The sequence below is a fragment of the Hoplias malabaricus genome, chromosome 4, assembly GCF_029633855.1.
Source record: "Hoplias malabaricus isolate fHopMal1 chromosome 4, fHopMal1.hap1, whole genome shotgun sequence".
Taxonomy (NCBI): domain Eukaryota; kingdom Metazoa; phylum Chordata; class Actinopteri; order Characiformes; family Erythrinidae; genus Hoplias; species Hoplias malabaricus.
Window position 1 is genome coordinate 43,404,586 of NC_089803.1, and position 18,077 is coordinate 43,422,662.

Sequence of the window (18,077 nt, forward strand, 5' to 3'; positions counted from 1 at the left end):
CACCATAAACACTTTCTTAACACTTATAAGTCTGGAGTCTGGTTAAAACTTGGTGGAGTTATATATAAGCCAAAGCTCACTTTATGTGTGAAATGTGATTTGAAAACATTCATCAGCTTTTTAATGCAAATCTATTATATTGCCAATACAAAATGCAATATACATGAATAATTTTGGGGTCATAATCGACTTCTGGGTTGTACACTTTTCACAACAAAAGACTTGTCTTTGTTCTATCAGAACATGGAGGATTGATGACACCAATCACTTAATGTCAGAGATGCGGACTCAAGTCGCAATTAAGTCGTTCAAACAGTGACTTCAGACTTGACTTGAGACTTCAAATGACTTGGATTCGATTTAGACTCAAGATTTGGGACTCGTGAACAATCGTTTTGTAATGCAATTTATTATTCATTCATTCATTCGTTCATTCATTATCTGTAACCGCTTATCCAGTTCAGGGTCGCCGTGGGTCCAGAGCCTACCTGGAATCATTGGGCACAAGGCGGGAATACACCCTGGAGGGGGCGCCAGTCCTTCACAGGGCAACACAGACACACACACACACTCACTCACACACTCACACCTATGGACACTTTGGAGTCACCAATCCACCTACCAACGTGTGTTTTTGGACTGTGGGAGGAAACTGGAGCACCTGGAGGAAACCCACGCAGACACGGGGAGAACACACCAACTCCTCACAGACAGTCACCCGGAGCGGGAATCGAACCCACAACCTCCAGGCCCCTGCAGCTGTGTGACTGCGACACTACCTGCTGCACCACCGTGCCGCCCAATTTATTATTATTACTATAATTTAATTTTTTTACTGCATATCTTTTTTGTTTGTTTAGTGACATACATTCAGTTCCCTCCCTGCGCAAGCACAGATATCAGCACTGACCACGGCAGTGACAACTTCACATATTGTAGCTGGGCCTTTTTTCGTTAAATTTGGTTATAAAATATACTTCTTTATTAATAATATAGTAGTAAAATTGTAGAACATGGACTAAGCCTTTAGGCTGCAGATTTATTTGTAATTATCTGATTAATTCAGCTGAATGCTGTTTATTTTTTACTGTGCTGTCTGCAGAAAAGAACAACCCACCACATTAAAGGTACTATATTTTTATTATTGCTTGATTTTTATCAAAAATAAACACCCCATTTAACAATAAAATAATTTCCAATCACAGTATGGAGTTAAAAAAAGGGTCAAAAAGATTCTGAGTTTGTAAAACAATACTCACAAATGTAACAGACTGCATTTTAGCAACTATATACAGGTAAAAATAAAATCCACAAATGTATTGGAATGCACAAATTTAAAACAACAACAGCAATAATAATAATTTAAATTCACAAATGTGTAATAAAGATTTGCATTTGTAAAGCAAATGTCGTGAAAATGTGAATCAGTACCTTCTCAAATGGCTTAAAATGTGCATGAGCAAACCTTTTTAAGGTTCCAAATGTGACAGTGAGAGTTTATGAGTGATGTGGAAAAAATCCACACATTCACCTTCTCTGTTGCGTGTTTGAATCTCTTTTTGCAGTTGCGTATTTAAGACCCTGCTTTGATGGCCAATTGATGGACCTATAGGAAAGCTGTAGCTGGACCAATCAGATCGCGAGGTTTGTTTAACCAATCAGAACATTGATTTGTTGCTGTCATTCATGGTGCTTTTCCACCAAATGATCTCCAGTTCTTGAACCAGTTCCTTTCCTGATTCTTGGAACCTTGGTCCTTTCCAGTGAACCGCTGCGTGGTCACCCACTAATAATGCATTGTCACTCACATATAAGAAGAAAACAGCAGCACATAAAGTCCATATTGTCAGTAAAAGGAGCAACAGTTCTGCTTTTCACATGCTGTAATTATCACATATGGACACAAGCCAGTCTTGCATGTGGGTGATGCTCTGATACTAGTCAATACAGCAGGTAGAGCATCTACCCAAGAAACCCCACTTTAGTGTAATTTTAATAACTGTTGCTTTATGCTTAGGATCTGTCATTTTATTCTACCAGATGCAACATATTCATGACTTCCTGTACAGCTTTTCCTGTGAAGTGTGTTCCTTGGTCAGACTCTGATATTCAGCCACTATCACTATGCTTTCCCTGACAGACAGTTAGGGTCTTAGATGTATGGTAGTGGAATTTTGGATTTCACCATACTGAGGAGAAATGGTTGTGGACCCCACATGCCTTAATTATGAATTTGCTTAGCCAAATATGGGAAAAGTGCCTTAGGAGCTATGCTAACTTAGCACAAAAAGTAAGGAAATTTGTGTTTGGTAGATTATTTCTTTGTTGTAACAATGCTTTTTGGCAATAAATCTTATACCGTTGGAAAGCCTGTTAATTTCCCATTTAAATGGTGCCATATTTGTAAGGAACATGCATTGGTGTTTGGTGGACTGGATGATTGAAATTTTAAAAACAAGACATATTGGCAATTTAACAACTTATTAATTTAACAAACTGGAGCCTCAGTAGCGTGTGGAAGATCCATACACAGCCACAACAGCCTGACACCTCCTACTCATGCTTGTCACCAGCCTGATCACACACTGCCATGGGATGGCATCCCACTCTTCAACTCTTGTCGCAAGTCAGTCAATGTGGTTTTGTTGGTCACTCTGGCACGAACAGCACGCTCAAGCTGATCCCAGCAGGCCATTCCATCTTCTCCATTCCCAAATTCTGGGGGTAGTCTCTGGATAAACCTTGCTCTGTGGGGGCAAGCGTTTTCATCTTGGAGGATAGAGTTCGGTCCCACACCGGAGATATGGGATTGCCACTGGTTGCAGAATTTCATCTTGATATCTCTCTGCATTGAGATTGCCTCCAGTGATGACAAGCCTCGATTTTCCAGTGAGGGAGATACTGCCCCAGACCATCACACTGCCTCCACCAAAAAATTAGCATAGTATTCTCTGCATCAGAGAATGAGGTAGAATCTGGACTCAATGCTGAACATAACGTTCCTCCACATTTTCAGGATACAGTTCACCTGTTGCTGACACTAGCACAAACAGGCCTGACGGAGAAGGGCAGTCATAACAGACCTCCTGGCAGCCTGATGGGACCGGAGATTGGCTGCGTGCAGTCTGTTCTGGATTGTCTTGGCAGAGAGCCATGTCAGCCATGTTGTCCTTCAAACCTTGACTCCAAATCTGTAGAAGACCCTACGGTACCTAAGTGCTGACAGGGTGAGTAAACGATCTTCTTGCGGTGTTGTCTTCTTGGGACGCCCACTTTGCGGCCTGTCTCTGATATCCCCCATTATATGGAACCTGGCCTTCAATTTGAAGATGGTACAAGGACACACCAGCTTGACGTCAAACGTGGTGCGCTGATTCTTGGAGCAGACACCTACTGACCACTGTAGCAGGGCCCATGCTCACAGGTGCTGCTAATCAGGTGCCAATCAGGCAGCACCTGGGGGTACCAGAAGCTCAAAACAAGTGTCAATAGTAACAGCAGAATAAGCTGTTTGGCATTGACAGAGAGGATTTGGCCATTTTTCATGGGCGTAACCCACATACTCAGCTCTACTGCTTACCCCACAAATGCATGTTCTTTGGCACCATTTAAAAGGGAAATTAGCAGGCATTTCAAGATGTATTGCCAAGAAGAATTTTTACAACAAAGAAACAATCTACCAAACACAAATTTCCTTACTTTTTTGTGCAATGTAATTTCCTCCTTTGTTCAAACACCATTGGAATCAAGACATGCACCTTTATCCAGGCAAGACCACAGGTACATAGCCGGAGCATCAGAGAATATTTGCACTAGTGTTGAAAGCACAGTTTGTGACTTGGTGTCATTTTTTGGCAACCATTGTCACAGCCCAATTTAAACTTCTGCATTGAACATATGCCATAGACAACACATCTGTGTGAACCCTACAGAATACCTGATGAGCACCTCTCCAGAAATATAACTTCGGATCGCATCCTGGACAGAAAATGGCCAAAATTCGAAAAAACTTCCAAATATCGCACAACCTCAGACAAGGTGGAAAAGTTAGAAGGGGTTTTTCAAATAAATTATGACTTTTCATCTGGTTTATACATACTGCAGACTAATCCCCAGACTCATCTCAAAACCACAGGCTTTTAATGGACTCCCTGGCTGTACTTCCTCTTCCCTCCTCTCTGAATTTTACCACTCTGTTTTCACACCAGCACCCAAGCTTCTCATTTTAGTGAAATAAAGTAAACACACAGCACTGCACAAATGTCTGAGACCACACAGCATTTTACTTTCCACTCAACACATTAAGAACACTCCACTTTCCATAAGATCAGAAAGCGAAGAAGCAATTTAATAATGGTACCAGCAGCACACCCTGGAGGGGCCGCCAGTCCTTTGCAGAGTGACACACACTCACACATTCACTTACACCTAGAAACACATCTGAGTAGCCAGTCCACCTACCGATGTGTGGTTTTGGACCATGGGAGCATCCGGAGGAAACTCCTCACAGCAGGACTAGAACCCACAAACCCAGGTGTGTGTGTGTTCACTGCCACAGATGGGTTAAATGCTGACGACACATTACATTGTACAAAGACAAATAATTGCACATTATGTTATAGTGAAAATTTTTTAGCTATTGCTTTCAGTGGTGAAGCAGCTTGTGGTCTTTTGTCAATCAAGAAAACTACATTCATGCATTCATTATCTGTAACCGCTTATCCAATTCAGTCGTGGTGGGTCCAGAGCCTACCTGCAATCATTGGGCGCAAGGCGGGATTACACTCTGGAGGGGGTGCCAGTGCAACACAGACACACACACATCTTCACTCACACCTACGGACACTTTTGAGTCGCCAATCCACCTGCAACGTGTGTTTTTGGACTGTGGGAGGAAACCCGCGCGGACACAGGGAGAACACACCAACTCCTCACATATAGTCACCCGGAGCGTGAATCGAACCCACAACCTCCAGGTCCCTGAAGCTGTGTGACTGCGACACTACCTGCTGCGCCACCGTGCCGCCCCCATGTTCATTCATAGTGGTTTATCTTGGACTTGCAGAATTGGCTGTAAACATGCTCTCACAGCAGACATTCCTAGTTTAAATGTTAAGATTCAGAACATAGATCTGAGTGGGAGCAGCCATTTGAGTAGCCTGTATATGTTTTGTATATGGTCTGTCACTTCAGGGGTGCGAGGGCTTCTGAATTCAGTGATTCTCAAATGGACTTGTATTTATTCTCGCCATTTCCTCTTTTTACAGTCATGTCTCAAGTGTCCCTTTCTCCCACAAGAGTGACACACACTTGGCTTTGGGTGAAGTGATTACTTGTCAGATAGAGAGCAGTTTGCAACACAGAGGCAACATGTATCTTAATATATACTGTAAAACACTCAGACAACTCAGTCTGTGTACTAGTGAGCCAGCTGGGCTTCAAAAGATGCAAAATCTTCCTCATTTCCTGAGATAAACCATCAGCCCACTAGACACTGACACCCGAGATTTCACAATGCCTGCTACTAAAACAAACTGATTGTCCACCCGTGAAGCAAAAATACCTCAGCTAATCCCTGCGTGTACTGACCCACAGACTCATTTTTCACCTGAGGACATTCCACAACCTTTTGCTAGTAACCAATAGATCCTAAACTATTCTTAAGCACCGTAAGCAACTCAATATTAAATTACTGTGCTCTTCAAGATCTCATCTTATCTCTCATAATATTCCTTTGTGAACACATTGATATGACATCTAATTGAAACTTTAGCCTCCCCCTCTCTAGATTTTACTTGTTTTACCACAATTGGAGCAGCTTCTAACAATGTTATATTATAACCTTCTTCAGCATTACTGTCACCTGATTCAGAGCTGGAAGACTTTTTCCAATTCTCTGAGAGATGGATACAACTTCTCTACCTTCTTCACAGCTAATTCCTGAAGTTCCTTTTTCTGTTTCTCAAGTTCATCAACTTTAGCTTGCAGAGCCTTGAGAAAGTGTTGAGTGTGCTCTGCTCACTAATGGCAGCACGCTTATGATTAATACACTCCTCCATCAGCTGTGAACTATGTTCTTTCTTTTCAGTCATTAGTAAAGTATGTCATTGTCTAAACACCAGAATGCACCCCTCAAGGACAGTTAAACACTGCTCCTTGTTCCATTCTGACCCGTATTTCATTTATTACCTTCCTTTCATAGTTTATTTTAATTAATTTTGGAGCATAATTTGTATGTGGTTTGTTGTTGTCAGAGGGAGAATCACCACCCCATCTGGATTTTAGGTAGCTCATTCTGATTCTGGGTTGATCCACAGCACAGCATGAATTGTCTTCTTAAAGATCCACAAGAAACTGTCATAAAGAACCACCAGAAATTGGGCGGTAAAACCATCCATCCATCCATCCATTATCTGTAACCGCTTATCCAATTTAGGGTCGCGGGGGGTCCAGAGCCTACCTGGAATCATCGGGCCCAAGGCGGGAATACACCCTGGAGGGGACGCCAGTCCTTCACAGGGCAACACGGACACTTTCGAGTCGCCAATCCACCTGCGTTCCATTAGTTCCATAATGAGATATAGAAGGTCTCAGACTGAGTCTTAATTGAGGACTGAGAGACACCCCTAAATACCCCATTTTATGACAGTAAAATTACATGGATGCTTATCGTATAAAGACAGGATCTGAAATATATATTATATATTATTATGAAAATTATGGAAAGAATAATTTACATTTTCAAATCATGACTCATATATACAATAAGTTTTGGCTTAAATATAACTCCATAGGAAACTATATGAAAATTGATTTTCTGAATGACCCCCTGAGTTAGCTTTCTTTGATTTGAGTAAAAGTTACCCATCCATTTAAACTAAAGAGACAGTAAAAAAAAACTGGTTCAGCAGTGCCAAATGTTTGTTTTATTGTAGTACCCTTTAGAGCTGTGGCAGACTTGATGATGGAGAAAGACTTTCTTTCAAGTACTACTGTTAAGTTTGCAGGCTTTGTCTCTTCCATCCTCTACCCTTAGAAAATGTAATGTTTTAACATTTTTCCTTTAGTGGTATGAGGAATATCAGTGTGTTTGGTCAGCATTTGGAGTTTGTGGATGCAATTTTTTTTAATTCAACCCTCAAAGAGATTCCCCTCAACTTAAACCAGGTATGAAAATATGTTCTAGGATTCTAGTGATAAGTTCACTGTAACAACTTTTATTTACCTTGTAACATTTAGAAGTCAAATGCAATATACTTTTTTATGTAGTACATATATGACAGCATTAAACAATGTAGATTTCATGTAATTTGCATCTAAGAAACATTTTAAAAGGGAAAACAAAAAGACTTGAACAAACACATAGAAGTGTAAGATATTACATCAGAGTGTGCAGCAAATTTATCATTCACCACTAATATAATTAACATTTGGTTACTTTTATAAGCCCTCACAGAACAAGACCTTGTTCCCTAGTGAAAAAACAGAATACAAAGGCTCTTTTTATGTCAAGCTCAGAGTGGGAAATTCAACAGTGGAATGTCAAGATTATATCACTTACTACCCAGATCCAGAATTTTATAACTTTACCACATCTAAGGTGGACAAAGATGTGCTTGTCACCATACAGGTAGGGGCAGCAGTAATTCAAGTATATATTTGTGTCCAAAATTGTTGATTCCTTGTCACTGAGAGTGATTAAAACAAAACTTAATCGGTTTATAATAATTAGGCCCATTTTCTTATATGCTGCTAGTGTTAATTATTTCTTGCTCATATTCATCGGTTGCAGCTGATGTCACAGTACAGAGTTGCTGTCATATTGGGGACCTGCGTATTACTCAAAGACAACTCAAGAATTGAGTTGAGTTTAAATTGATTTTTTTTTTTCTGTCTACACATGTAGTCTACATCATGATGTAGTCTAACATCATGTTTCTAAACAGAACTCTGTTCGTCTGTGTCTTGAGTGAAATAAGATGATTACTGAAGCTTGTATATGATCTATGTTTGAATATCTCACACAGATTTGGACAGAAGAGCAGAGAAACACATTAGAGACTGACATGCTAACATTTTTCCATTAGATCCTATGAAAAAAATACTAATATAGCTAACTGGTTTTAACTGACTTTTTTTTTTCCTCATTATACTACACAGTGTGGTCTATTGCCCCCTTCACATAGAGCGGAAGTGGGTTTCTGTGCTTCTGGGTGTTGTAAAACTTTCTCCAGCGCGGGGAGTGGCACTGTGTATGAGATAAATATATCAGTCTTTCCCATTTGTTTACATTATTTTTGCCCTCTGAAGCCAGACAGCCCCCAATATGGCCCCCACTCTAAACAATTTACATTACTGCAACCCATGAATAGGCCTGATTTGTCTCGCAGTTGCTTTGATATGTACAGAAATAAGAAAAAAAATTGACAGCCCTTCTGGAGCAGTATGTGGCTTTTGATGAGCACAAGACCACAAACTATGTGTAACTTCTTGCTGAGTGATGTCCTTGTTGTCAGGGAAATTATTTTACGAGATCTGTTATTTGACCCAAAGAAATTAAAGCACATTGCACAAAATTTAGGTAGACAGCTAGTAGAGTTTACCACTATATATATTGTTGCGGGTCCATAATACATTGCATTTAGGTCTGAAACTGAATTGGAGTCTTCCTAAACTTCTACGTAAAACAACGTAAAGAAAATAAAACAAAAAAATAAAAAGTTGTTAATTGCCTGAAGGTACTTGACTGTAAATGAATATATATGAAATTATATATTTACTATGCTTTGTTTCACTGTAATTTTTCCAAACATTACTTTTCTTGCATTAGAAAAAGGAAGATGAATTGAATATTACAAAGGACGAAATGATGGTGTGGGCAGTGCATAAAGGAAATAACACTTGGCTCAACAAATGTGTCATCGATAAAGTTCAGTCTACTGCTGTCATCTGTAAAATTACTGATATGAAAGAAAGTGTGAATACACTCAAGGTATGACTTGTGTCTGTACCGTTTACTCTAATTTGCTCATTGCAGTATGGATACTTTAATCATGAACATTAATTTAGTTAATCTTTTTCAGGTTGAGATTGGCAATTATTCAACGTTTTTAAAGACACAGAGTGGTCCACAGTATTTGTACATTCTTGTGGCATTAATTATTTTGATTCTTATTGGTGCTCTTGGTGAGTATTGTAATTAGATATTTGTAGTTTTTTTTTTTTGTTTGAACTATTATGTATGGTTTAGTTAATATGTACATGTGTGTGCCTTTTTTAGTTGGAGTATTTGTCCATCGTAAAAGCAAACAGCAGATGAGTGCACAAATGAATGAGCGTCTGGAGCTTCTAGAGAATGAAATCAGAAATGAAATCAGACAAGGTCAGTCACTAAGGAAACACTTATGGTACCCCATAAATAAACATTATGTTGTCTATACCTAAAGGAGAATTCAATTTGATAACTTAGTATATGTTTGAGCATGACAACTATTTAAAGCCACTTAAACTGAATCGATAGAAGTGGTTTCACTTTCTTTTTTGTTGTATGCAGGTTTTGTGGATTTGCAGACTGAGAAATCAGACCTAGTTGAAAATGTTGGAGCCATTCCGTACCTGGACTATAAGCATTTTGCTTTGAAAATATTTTTTCCTGAGGTGTGAAATCTGAAAAGCTCTATTTGGTGTCTGAGTTAAGTGTATATGAGTAACATGTACATCACTCATATGTTCTATAATGATCTGTTTTTAGGGTGGTCCTATAGCGAGTTCAATGATTAAAGATATTGGACAGGTAAGTCCAAGTAATGCTTAAAAATGGCTTATATTAGTTCAAAAGGGTTTTTAAATTAATTTTTTATTATCTAGAAATGTCTTATAGGTTTCTGACCTTTTTCAGGAACATGCATTTGACTGTGAGCTGAGGAAATTAATGCAGCAGTTGTGTGATAGCAATAAATAAAATATTATAGACTTCAAATATAGGGTGAATGTAGACAGTTACCAGAGGTTCAAAACCAATCAGCTAAACCTTCAAGTTGGCACACTTGTTTAAGAACTTGCTTCACCACTTAAATGTCAAAATCTAAACCTCTTAAATGCCTGTGGTCACTTCCCACAGTCTCAAAACCCTGGGTGTTTTGCCTTGGACTGGTTCCGTCCTTGCTCCCAGTGGGGAAAAATATTGTTTATGTGTGTATGCATATATAAATATGTGTATGTTGTAAAAATAATACTAGATTGTGAGAGGTATAACTAAGCATGTGTGGTGGTGTTCTAATTAGGTTGCAGTGAAAATAGAAGCTGATGAAAAATGCCAGGCTTTTTCTGCACTGATACGAGACCAGATGTTCCTCACCTGTTTCATCCATGCACTAGAGCAGCAGAAAAACTTCAGCATAAAGGACAAGTGAGTGAGCCTTATACCTATGAAAAAATATATCTGTGGAAAGAATTGGATTCAAATTAAAACAGTCTAAACCAGTTATTATGTCCATTTGTCTAATTAGAAGAAATTTACTATTTGCTGTTATTGTGACTTGTTGGTGGTTTAGCCTAAAGATGTTTAAGAAGGCCATACACTTGTGCCACTCCATTCAAACATTTGATTATACTCTTCAGTTATCTGCCAGACTTAGCAGGTGCGATAAGCCTGGAAAATCACAAGATGCCCCCCCACATTGATAAATGGTATAGGAATACTGCTGAGCCAATAGTTGGTGGAAATCAAGGGTGTTGGCCTGTTTGAGCATGCCTCTTTCTCGCACTGGTTATCAGGTGTGCAGTGGCTTCACTGCTGACTGTAGCCCTGCATGGTGACCTCCCATATCTCACTCAGCTGATGGAGGATCTGCTGCAGAGTCTGATGGATCAGCCCAGCAATGCTCAGCCCAAACTCCTGCTGCGTCGCACGGAGTCCATTGTAGAAAAACTTCTCACCAACTGGATGTCCATCTGTCTCTATGGCTTTCTCAGGGTTAGTTTCTTCTCTCGGCCAACAGTTCTGTCCATTCATCAGAGACAAATCATGGTATTATGAGAAGATGATTCTTTCTCACACTGTTTTCCAGGACATCCAGCCAACAAACCAACAAATCAATCCCTTGCATTCATCTAAGCACCTGTCTAGCCAAAAATTCTGCCTATGCATTAAGCCATTTATTTAGCCAGTTTTGTTATATAAACACATTTAAGATATTGAAATATTCATACATTCATTTATTTTCTGTTACCGATTATCCAGTTCAACCTACCCAGAATCATTGAGCATAAGGTGGAGAAACACCCTGGACTGGGTGCCAGTTCTTCGCAGGGCTATTGAAATATGTAAAATGAAACTGAATATATATATATATATATATATATATATATATATATATATATATATATATATATATATACAAACCGGATTCCAAAAAAGTTGGGACACTAAACAAATTCTGAATAAAAACTGAATGCAATGATGTGGAGATGGCAAATATCAATATTTCATTCGTAATAGAACATAGATGACAGATCAAAAGTTTAATCTGAGTAAATGTAACATTTTAAAGGAAAAATATGTTGATTCAAAATTTCACAGTGTCAACAAATCCCAAAAAAGTTGGGACAAGTAGCAATAAGTGGCTGGAAAAAGGAAATTGAGCATATAGCGAACAGCTGGAAGACCAATTAACACTAATTGGGTCAACTGACAACATGATTGGGTATAAAAAGAGCTTCTCAGAGTGTCAGTGTCTCTCTGAAGCCAAAATAGTAAGAGGATCACCAATTCTACCATTGTTGCGCAGAAAGATAGTGCAGCAATACCAGAATGGTGTTACCCAGCGTAAAATAGCAAAGACTTTTAAGTTATCATGTATAACTGTGCATAACATCATCAAAAGATTCAGAGAATCTGGAACAATTGCTGTGCGTAAGGGTCAAGGCCGTAAAACTCTACTCGATGCTCGTAATCTCCGTCACTGCACCACAAACAGGAATGCCACTGTCAAGGAAAATAACAGAATGGGCTCAGGAATACTTCCAGAAAGCATTGTCAGTGAACACAATCCACCGTGCCATCCGCCGTTGCCAGCTGAAACTCTACAGTGCAAAGAGGAAGCCATTTCTAAGCAAGCCCCACAAGCTCAGACGTTTGCACTGGGCCAGGGGTCTTTTAAAATGGAGTGTGGCAAAATGGAAGACTGTTCTGTGGTCAGATGAGTCACGATTTGAAGTACTTTATGGAACACTGGGACGCCATGTCGTCCGGACCAGAGAGGACAAGGATAACCCAAGTTGTTATCAACGCTCCGTTCAGAAGCCTGCATCACTGATGGTATGGGGTTGCATGAGTGCTTGTGGCATGGGCAGCTTGCATGTCTGGAAAGGCACCATTAATGCAGAGAACCATGTTCAGGTTCTACAACAACATATGCTCCCATCTAGACGTCATCTCTTTCAGGGAAGACCCTGCATTTTTCAACAAGATAATGCCAGACCACATTCTGCAGCAAACACAACATCATGGCTACGTAGGAGAAGGATCCGGGGACTGAAATGGCCAGCCTGCAGTCCAGATCTTTCACCTATAGAGAACATTTGGCGCATCATAAAGAGGAAGGTGCGACAAAGAAGGCCCAAGACGATAAGAGAGCATTCCTATTTCTAAACTTGAGAAACTGGTCTCCTCTGTCCCCAGACATCAGAGTGTTGTAAGAAGAAGGGGGGATGTCACACAGTGGTAAAAAATGGCCTTGTCCCAACTTTTTGGGGATTTGTTGACGCCATGAAATTTTGAAACAACATTTTTCCCTTAAAATGATACATTCTCTCAGCTTAAACTTGTGATCTGTGATTTGTGGTCTATTCTGAATAAAATATTAGATATTGGCACCTCCACATCATTCCATTCAGTTTTTATTCACAATTTGTTTAGTGTCCCAACTTTTTTGGAATCCGGTTTGTATATATATGTATATATATCTGTGATGAATGTGTGTGTCCTTCTGACAGGAGTCTGTTGGTCAGCAACTGTTCCTGCTGGTGTCTGCTCTGACTCAGCAGATCAGCAAAGGACCAGTGGATGCAGTGACTGAAAAAGCTCTGTATACTCTGAATGAAGACTGGCTGCTCTGGCAGGCTCAAGGATTCAACTTCAGCTCTCTGGTTTGCACTTTCTGTGTACTTGCTCTTTACGCTGGAAACATTTTAATACTCTCTGACTTTGACCTGCTAAATATAGAGTATGTTTTGGGAGATGTGTTAAGTATGTGATGTTAAATAAAATATACAGTAAAATAGCATGTCCTTTATCCCCTCTTGTATTGTATAAGCACTAACTTATTCATTTAGAAATCTGACATTCTCTATAAATACTAAGCTGAAATACTAAATACCATAACTAGTACACACTTAGATGATTATTGTTTTTAATTGCTGATATACCTATTTGTTCACATCTCAGTTTTCACATCACACAGTTCACATTAACTGTAAACAAGACCATTATTTTTTTTTAATGCCCAATTTTTGCCTGTTGACAGCAAAATAGTTCTTAGTCTCTCTGAATTAAATGTCTGAAACTTCTTAGTGCCACTTGTTGTGCAATGTGTTTCTCTGCTTCCTGTGAAAGATCTTTTCTCAACTGCCACTGTAGCGTTTTATAGGAAAGAACAAGATGCCATAAATATGACTGAGAGTTCTCACATCAGTTTAATATGAAAGTCGACTTTAGGCTTCTTTCAGAACATAAGGTATATTAGGCTTTGATAATTCAGTAGTACGATCAGTTCTGGCCATGCTGGTCAAACTGCATACTTCAGATTATTCTAGTAAGCTAACATATGGTATCTGTCAGTACAAAGCCTTGTACACAGTAAAATCACCAGTGTTAAATCAACACTATCAGTATTAACGTGACACTGAAAGTGTTAAATTATTACACTAATAGTGTTGATTTAACACTGGTGAAGTTATTGTGTACCTGTTTTTTTTTTTTTTCCATTACATAACAAACTAACATGACATATTACCATCTATCCTTTACACTGTGGCCAAACGTCATGTAAATTTTTTCTGTTTAAATGTCGTCACGGCCAGAATAATATCTCGTATCTTCAAAATGGTAATGTTATTGGTGTTGGATGAAAAACCTTTTTATTTAAAATAATGTAACAAAATTTAGTTTTTGCTTGTACATTTAACATGAAATTGTTACAATGTTGAAGACATGCAGCATCTTCAAATATTGTAAATATTGTTTTTTTTCCCCAAAACTTTTGTTCAAAATTGCTAATACCTAGCTAATATTCACTGTCTTTGCTTCCCTCTTTCAGAGGCTGAATGTGCTTTTTGCAGTGGGGACTGAAGGAGAAGTTAGTGAACCCCTAGAGGTCAATACACTGACATGTGATACTATAGAGCAGGTGAAGGAGAAGATACTGCTCACTTTCCAGCGCAAGTTTGGCTTCTGCTATACACAACAACAGAGAGAGATTGACATTGGTCAGTATCCTCTTATTTTGTTCATTTTGCTACATGGAAATACATAGAACAGCACATATCACAAACATAACAACTTCTGGTTAAAGAAATATTACAAGCTACATGAGCTCAAAAGATTTGTCTTATGTTTGATAATAGGAGAATCTGTGCAACTTTGCCAGATGCCAGTGTTGCTATTTTACTACTGTGTTTTATAAGATTATCAATAAATATCCAATGTAGGCAATGTTTCAGTGTAAGTCAGTATTACAAATCTTGTATGTTATTTAAGACCTCCTGCCAAATCTCTGAGGTTGCAATGGTTGTGATGACTACTTATTCACTGAGTAAATTAAGAGTTAGCCATCCAGACAAATGGCAAATTGCACTGTACACATTAATCAGGAACCTTGAATTAGGTTAAATCTGTCATCTACCACGGAAGTGTTTTATCTCTGTGGTCACCTCATGTATCAATAACACCAGTAACCACTAGATTCATGAAGTTTAAAACATAGTGTCTCTTTATCTACATGCTGTACAGTATTTGTGGATAGCTATAGCCAGCAGTTCATTATAAAATATTATTTTATGAGTTTACTTTTACCTCTACAGTGACTGGAAAATCATGGTCATGAACAAATAAATTTTACTACACAATATGTTGAAGTGAGACCAGCTTTATCATTAATTCTGGAAATTCTAAACATTTTCAATCTTCAGTCTTCAGATTTTATTTTAGGTGCACAAGATGTAGATAAAAGAATACTGTGAATTTTACTGTAACCAAACTGATAAGAATGCTAGGTGCTCTCTTTACATGGCTCTGGCTGCTCTGGTTATCCCTACAGGGCCATTTGGTGCATAAGGAAAGCATGTCCCGGAACACATAGAGCAGGGGTCACGAATAAGCACAGTCCAGGTCTGGACACAAACGCTGACCTGGACCTGTAACTGATCAACTATAAAAATTGTGTAATTTTTGTTTTAAATGGTGTGACTCTTCTAACTGGCGCCCCCTCCAGGGTGTATTCCCGCCTTGCGCCCGATGATTCCAGGTAGGCTCTGGACCCCCCGCGACCCTAAATTGGATAAGCGGTTACAGATAATGGATGGATGGATGGTGTGACTCTTCTAGTCATTATGTTTCAGTTTTAATGCTCCAGGAAACTCACTGACTAATTGCATAAGTTTCTGCATATAATATGTGAAGCTATTCAGCCAATCAGATCTGTGCATTATGATGAGCACTGTAACTCAAATGAATGACGCACACACAAGGGAGGACTCCTGCCACCGCTGTCCTGGGGCCAGTAAAACAGCCCAAGGGATGTGATAAAAGCTTTTTTGGGATGCTTTCAGGACGACAGTGTTGTAGGAGGTAAAAACAGAAACTTTAAAAATAAGAAAATGGTTGAAAAGAAAATAACGTTGAACACATGGATTCTTCAGCATAAAGAGCCAATCAGCTTCATGTTAATGGATAAAGTCCCACCTTTCAGCAATAAGAGCCAATCAGATTGCTGGTTATAGAAAAGCAGTAAAGTCAACTGCAACTACAAAAGTTTTTTTTGTAGAATTTACAAATAAAATTTGTAAATTATTTGAAATGAAAAAGGTTTTATTATCTAGATGATATGTTATTTATAATTATTCATAAATCTTGTTGAAATGTAATTGAAAGTGTAATTTGATTTGGCATTCAGTTGTAAACCGCATAATATGATGCTATTATTATAAGGCTATTTTTATGTACAGTCACTGATCATAATGCAAGTTATAAATTATGTTCTGGACCTTGGCTTGGAAATTTTTTTTCTACCTGGAACTTAATGAATTTTAATTAATTACCCCTACCATAGAGAATGAACCGAAGACTCTGGAAAAAATGGTAATAGTTTAGTTGTAGTAGTGCTACAGTTTGTCACTGTGCCATTATTAAACACAGTAATAACTTGTGAGGACATTATTTGTCATTGCACAAATATTTTATAAATATACAAGATGCATGCAGAGAGCATGATAACACCAGCATATTTTTTTTATTTTTAAAAAGTATTACTGCTGTTTGCACCAAGCAATTTAGCAGATGATCCGGTCCAGCAAAACCTTACCAGTAGTAGTGGTTTTATATCTATCGGACTTGACCTAGAACAATGCTATGGCACTGTACCTAAGGTTTATCTATGGTTTTCCCTTCTGCTTGAAGAATATGAGAAAGAAGGAACCTATGTGCCCTTAGAGGAAGTGGATGGAAGCTCTGTGGTCCAAGGAGACGTGACCATGCTGAACACACTGCAACATTATCAAGTAAGTGACTGTTATGCTCAGGAAACTCATAATCTATGCAAAGCTCAGCTTACTATGCGGAAACCACAAACGGCCACCACAGTGGCTACCGTTGCTCAGTCATATGGGCTCAGTGTTAAAGTATAATTCTTTTGTACAATTTGATATGCGTCTGGGTCTCAGTGCTTAACTTTCACCTCCTCTGAGGCATGTGAAAATAAGGCTGTGGTAGGTTGCTGTGAAAACCCCACATTAGACTATAGGCCTCACAAAATAATTCAAATATTGCCTCACATGCAGAAACAGAATGCATAAACCGCGCTTATTTTTCTCATAGATCCCAGATGGAGCTTGCATTAAAGTAAAGACTAAAAAAGTCCATGCTCCACTCAGTCCCCAGACAAGTTTAAAGGGTGAGTATAATATTCCTTCCTTGTAAGACTGTTTTTTCTTGGTTTTGACCTCTCACTGACTCAACTGATGGTAAAATCTGCAAGACATTCATGTAATGTGTAACTGTAACTCTGAAATGACCCAAAAAAGGAACAGCACTTAAACTTTCAGTTCCTATGCTGATAGATACTGGCTGTATTAAGACGTTCCACTGCATCATATGAATTAGTACTAGTATTATTTAAGTATTTATTTAAGTTGAAACTTTTGTATTTTTACTTATGTTTGGGGAGGATACATTTTCTTTTACTCCAATCATTTTTTACCTCAGTATACGATGGAAGTAATGATATTTGTACAATGAACATTTGGTATGAATATAACATGCTGTCTAGGTAAGCCTGTTACTATAATAACATGATGGAATTAACTTACAGTATATGGACGTGACATACATTTCGCTGAAATCAGTATCACCCATTGTGCTTATTGCTGTGTTTGTTCTAATAACAATGACTATCACCAATATTTTAACCATTTGCTCTGTTCTGTCCTCTGGTTTTCTCTGGTCTCTCATTCCATTCCCAATGTCTTAATATTCTTAAGTTTTTCTAAAAGTTCAATATTCTTATTTGGTTATTATATTGTCATTATATTAGTTGCATAAAATGGTCTTAAAATGACAATAATATTGATTAACCTAAGCATTTCTGGGACAGTATATCGACCACAAAAATGGCTTTCATGACAGGCCTATCTCTAGGTGAATATTTATACATTTGAAACTTGAAAATTGTGTGGGTGCAGTGGATTTTGTGGATATGTGAACTTAAATATTGGAAATATTATATTAGGACCCCATTTGGCTGGACAGTTAAGGGCTATAAAGCTAATATCCAGTTACAACCAGCCACCATACCGAGAAATCT

General features: G+C 38.5%; 1 protein-coding gene across 1 annotated transcript in view; it reads left to right on the forward strand.

The window, feature by feature from the left end:
• Window positions 1-18,077, forward strand: part of plxnc1 (plexin C1) — a 43,877-nt gene that overhangs the window by 15,108 nt on the left and 10,692 nt on the right. The window contains exons 12-24 of the mRNA XM_066666871.1: window positions 7,068-7,167; window positions 7,448-7,630; window positions 8,831-8,992; window positions 9,084-9,186; window positions 9,281-9,382; window positions 9,554-9,657; window positions 9,752-9,793; window positions 10,284-10,408; window positions 10,777-10,975; window positions 12,997-13,149; window positions 14,319-14,487; window positions 16,676-16,776; window positions 17,093-17,168. Of these exons, the coding sequence (XP_066522968.1) occupies window positions 7,068-7,167; window positions 7,448-7,630; window positions 8,831-8,992; window positions 9,084-9,186; window positions 9,281-9,382; window positions 9,554-9,657; window positions 9,752-9,793; window positions 10,284-10,408; window positions 10,777-10,975; window positions 12,997-13,149; window positions 14,319-14,487; window positions 16,676-16,776; window positions 17,093-17,168 (1,619 nt within the window). The remainder of the gene's footprint in view (window positions 1-7,067; window positions 7,168-7,447; window positions 7,631-8,830; window positions 8,993-9,083; window positions 9,187-9,280; window positions 9,383-9,553; window positions 9,658-9,751; window positions 9,794-10,283; window positions 10,409-10,776; window positions 10,976-12,996; window positions 13,150-14,318; window positions 14,488-16,675; window positions 16,777-17,092; window positions 17,169-18,077) is intronic.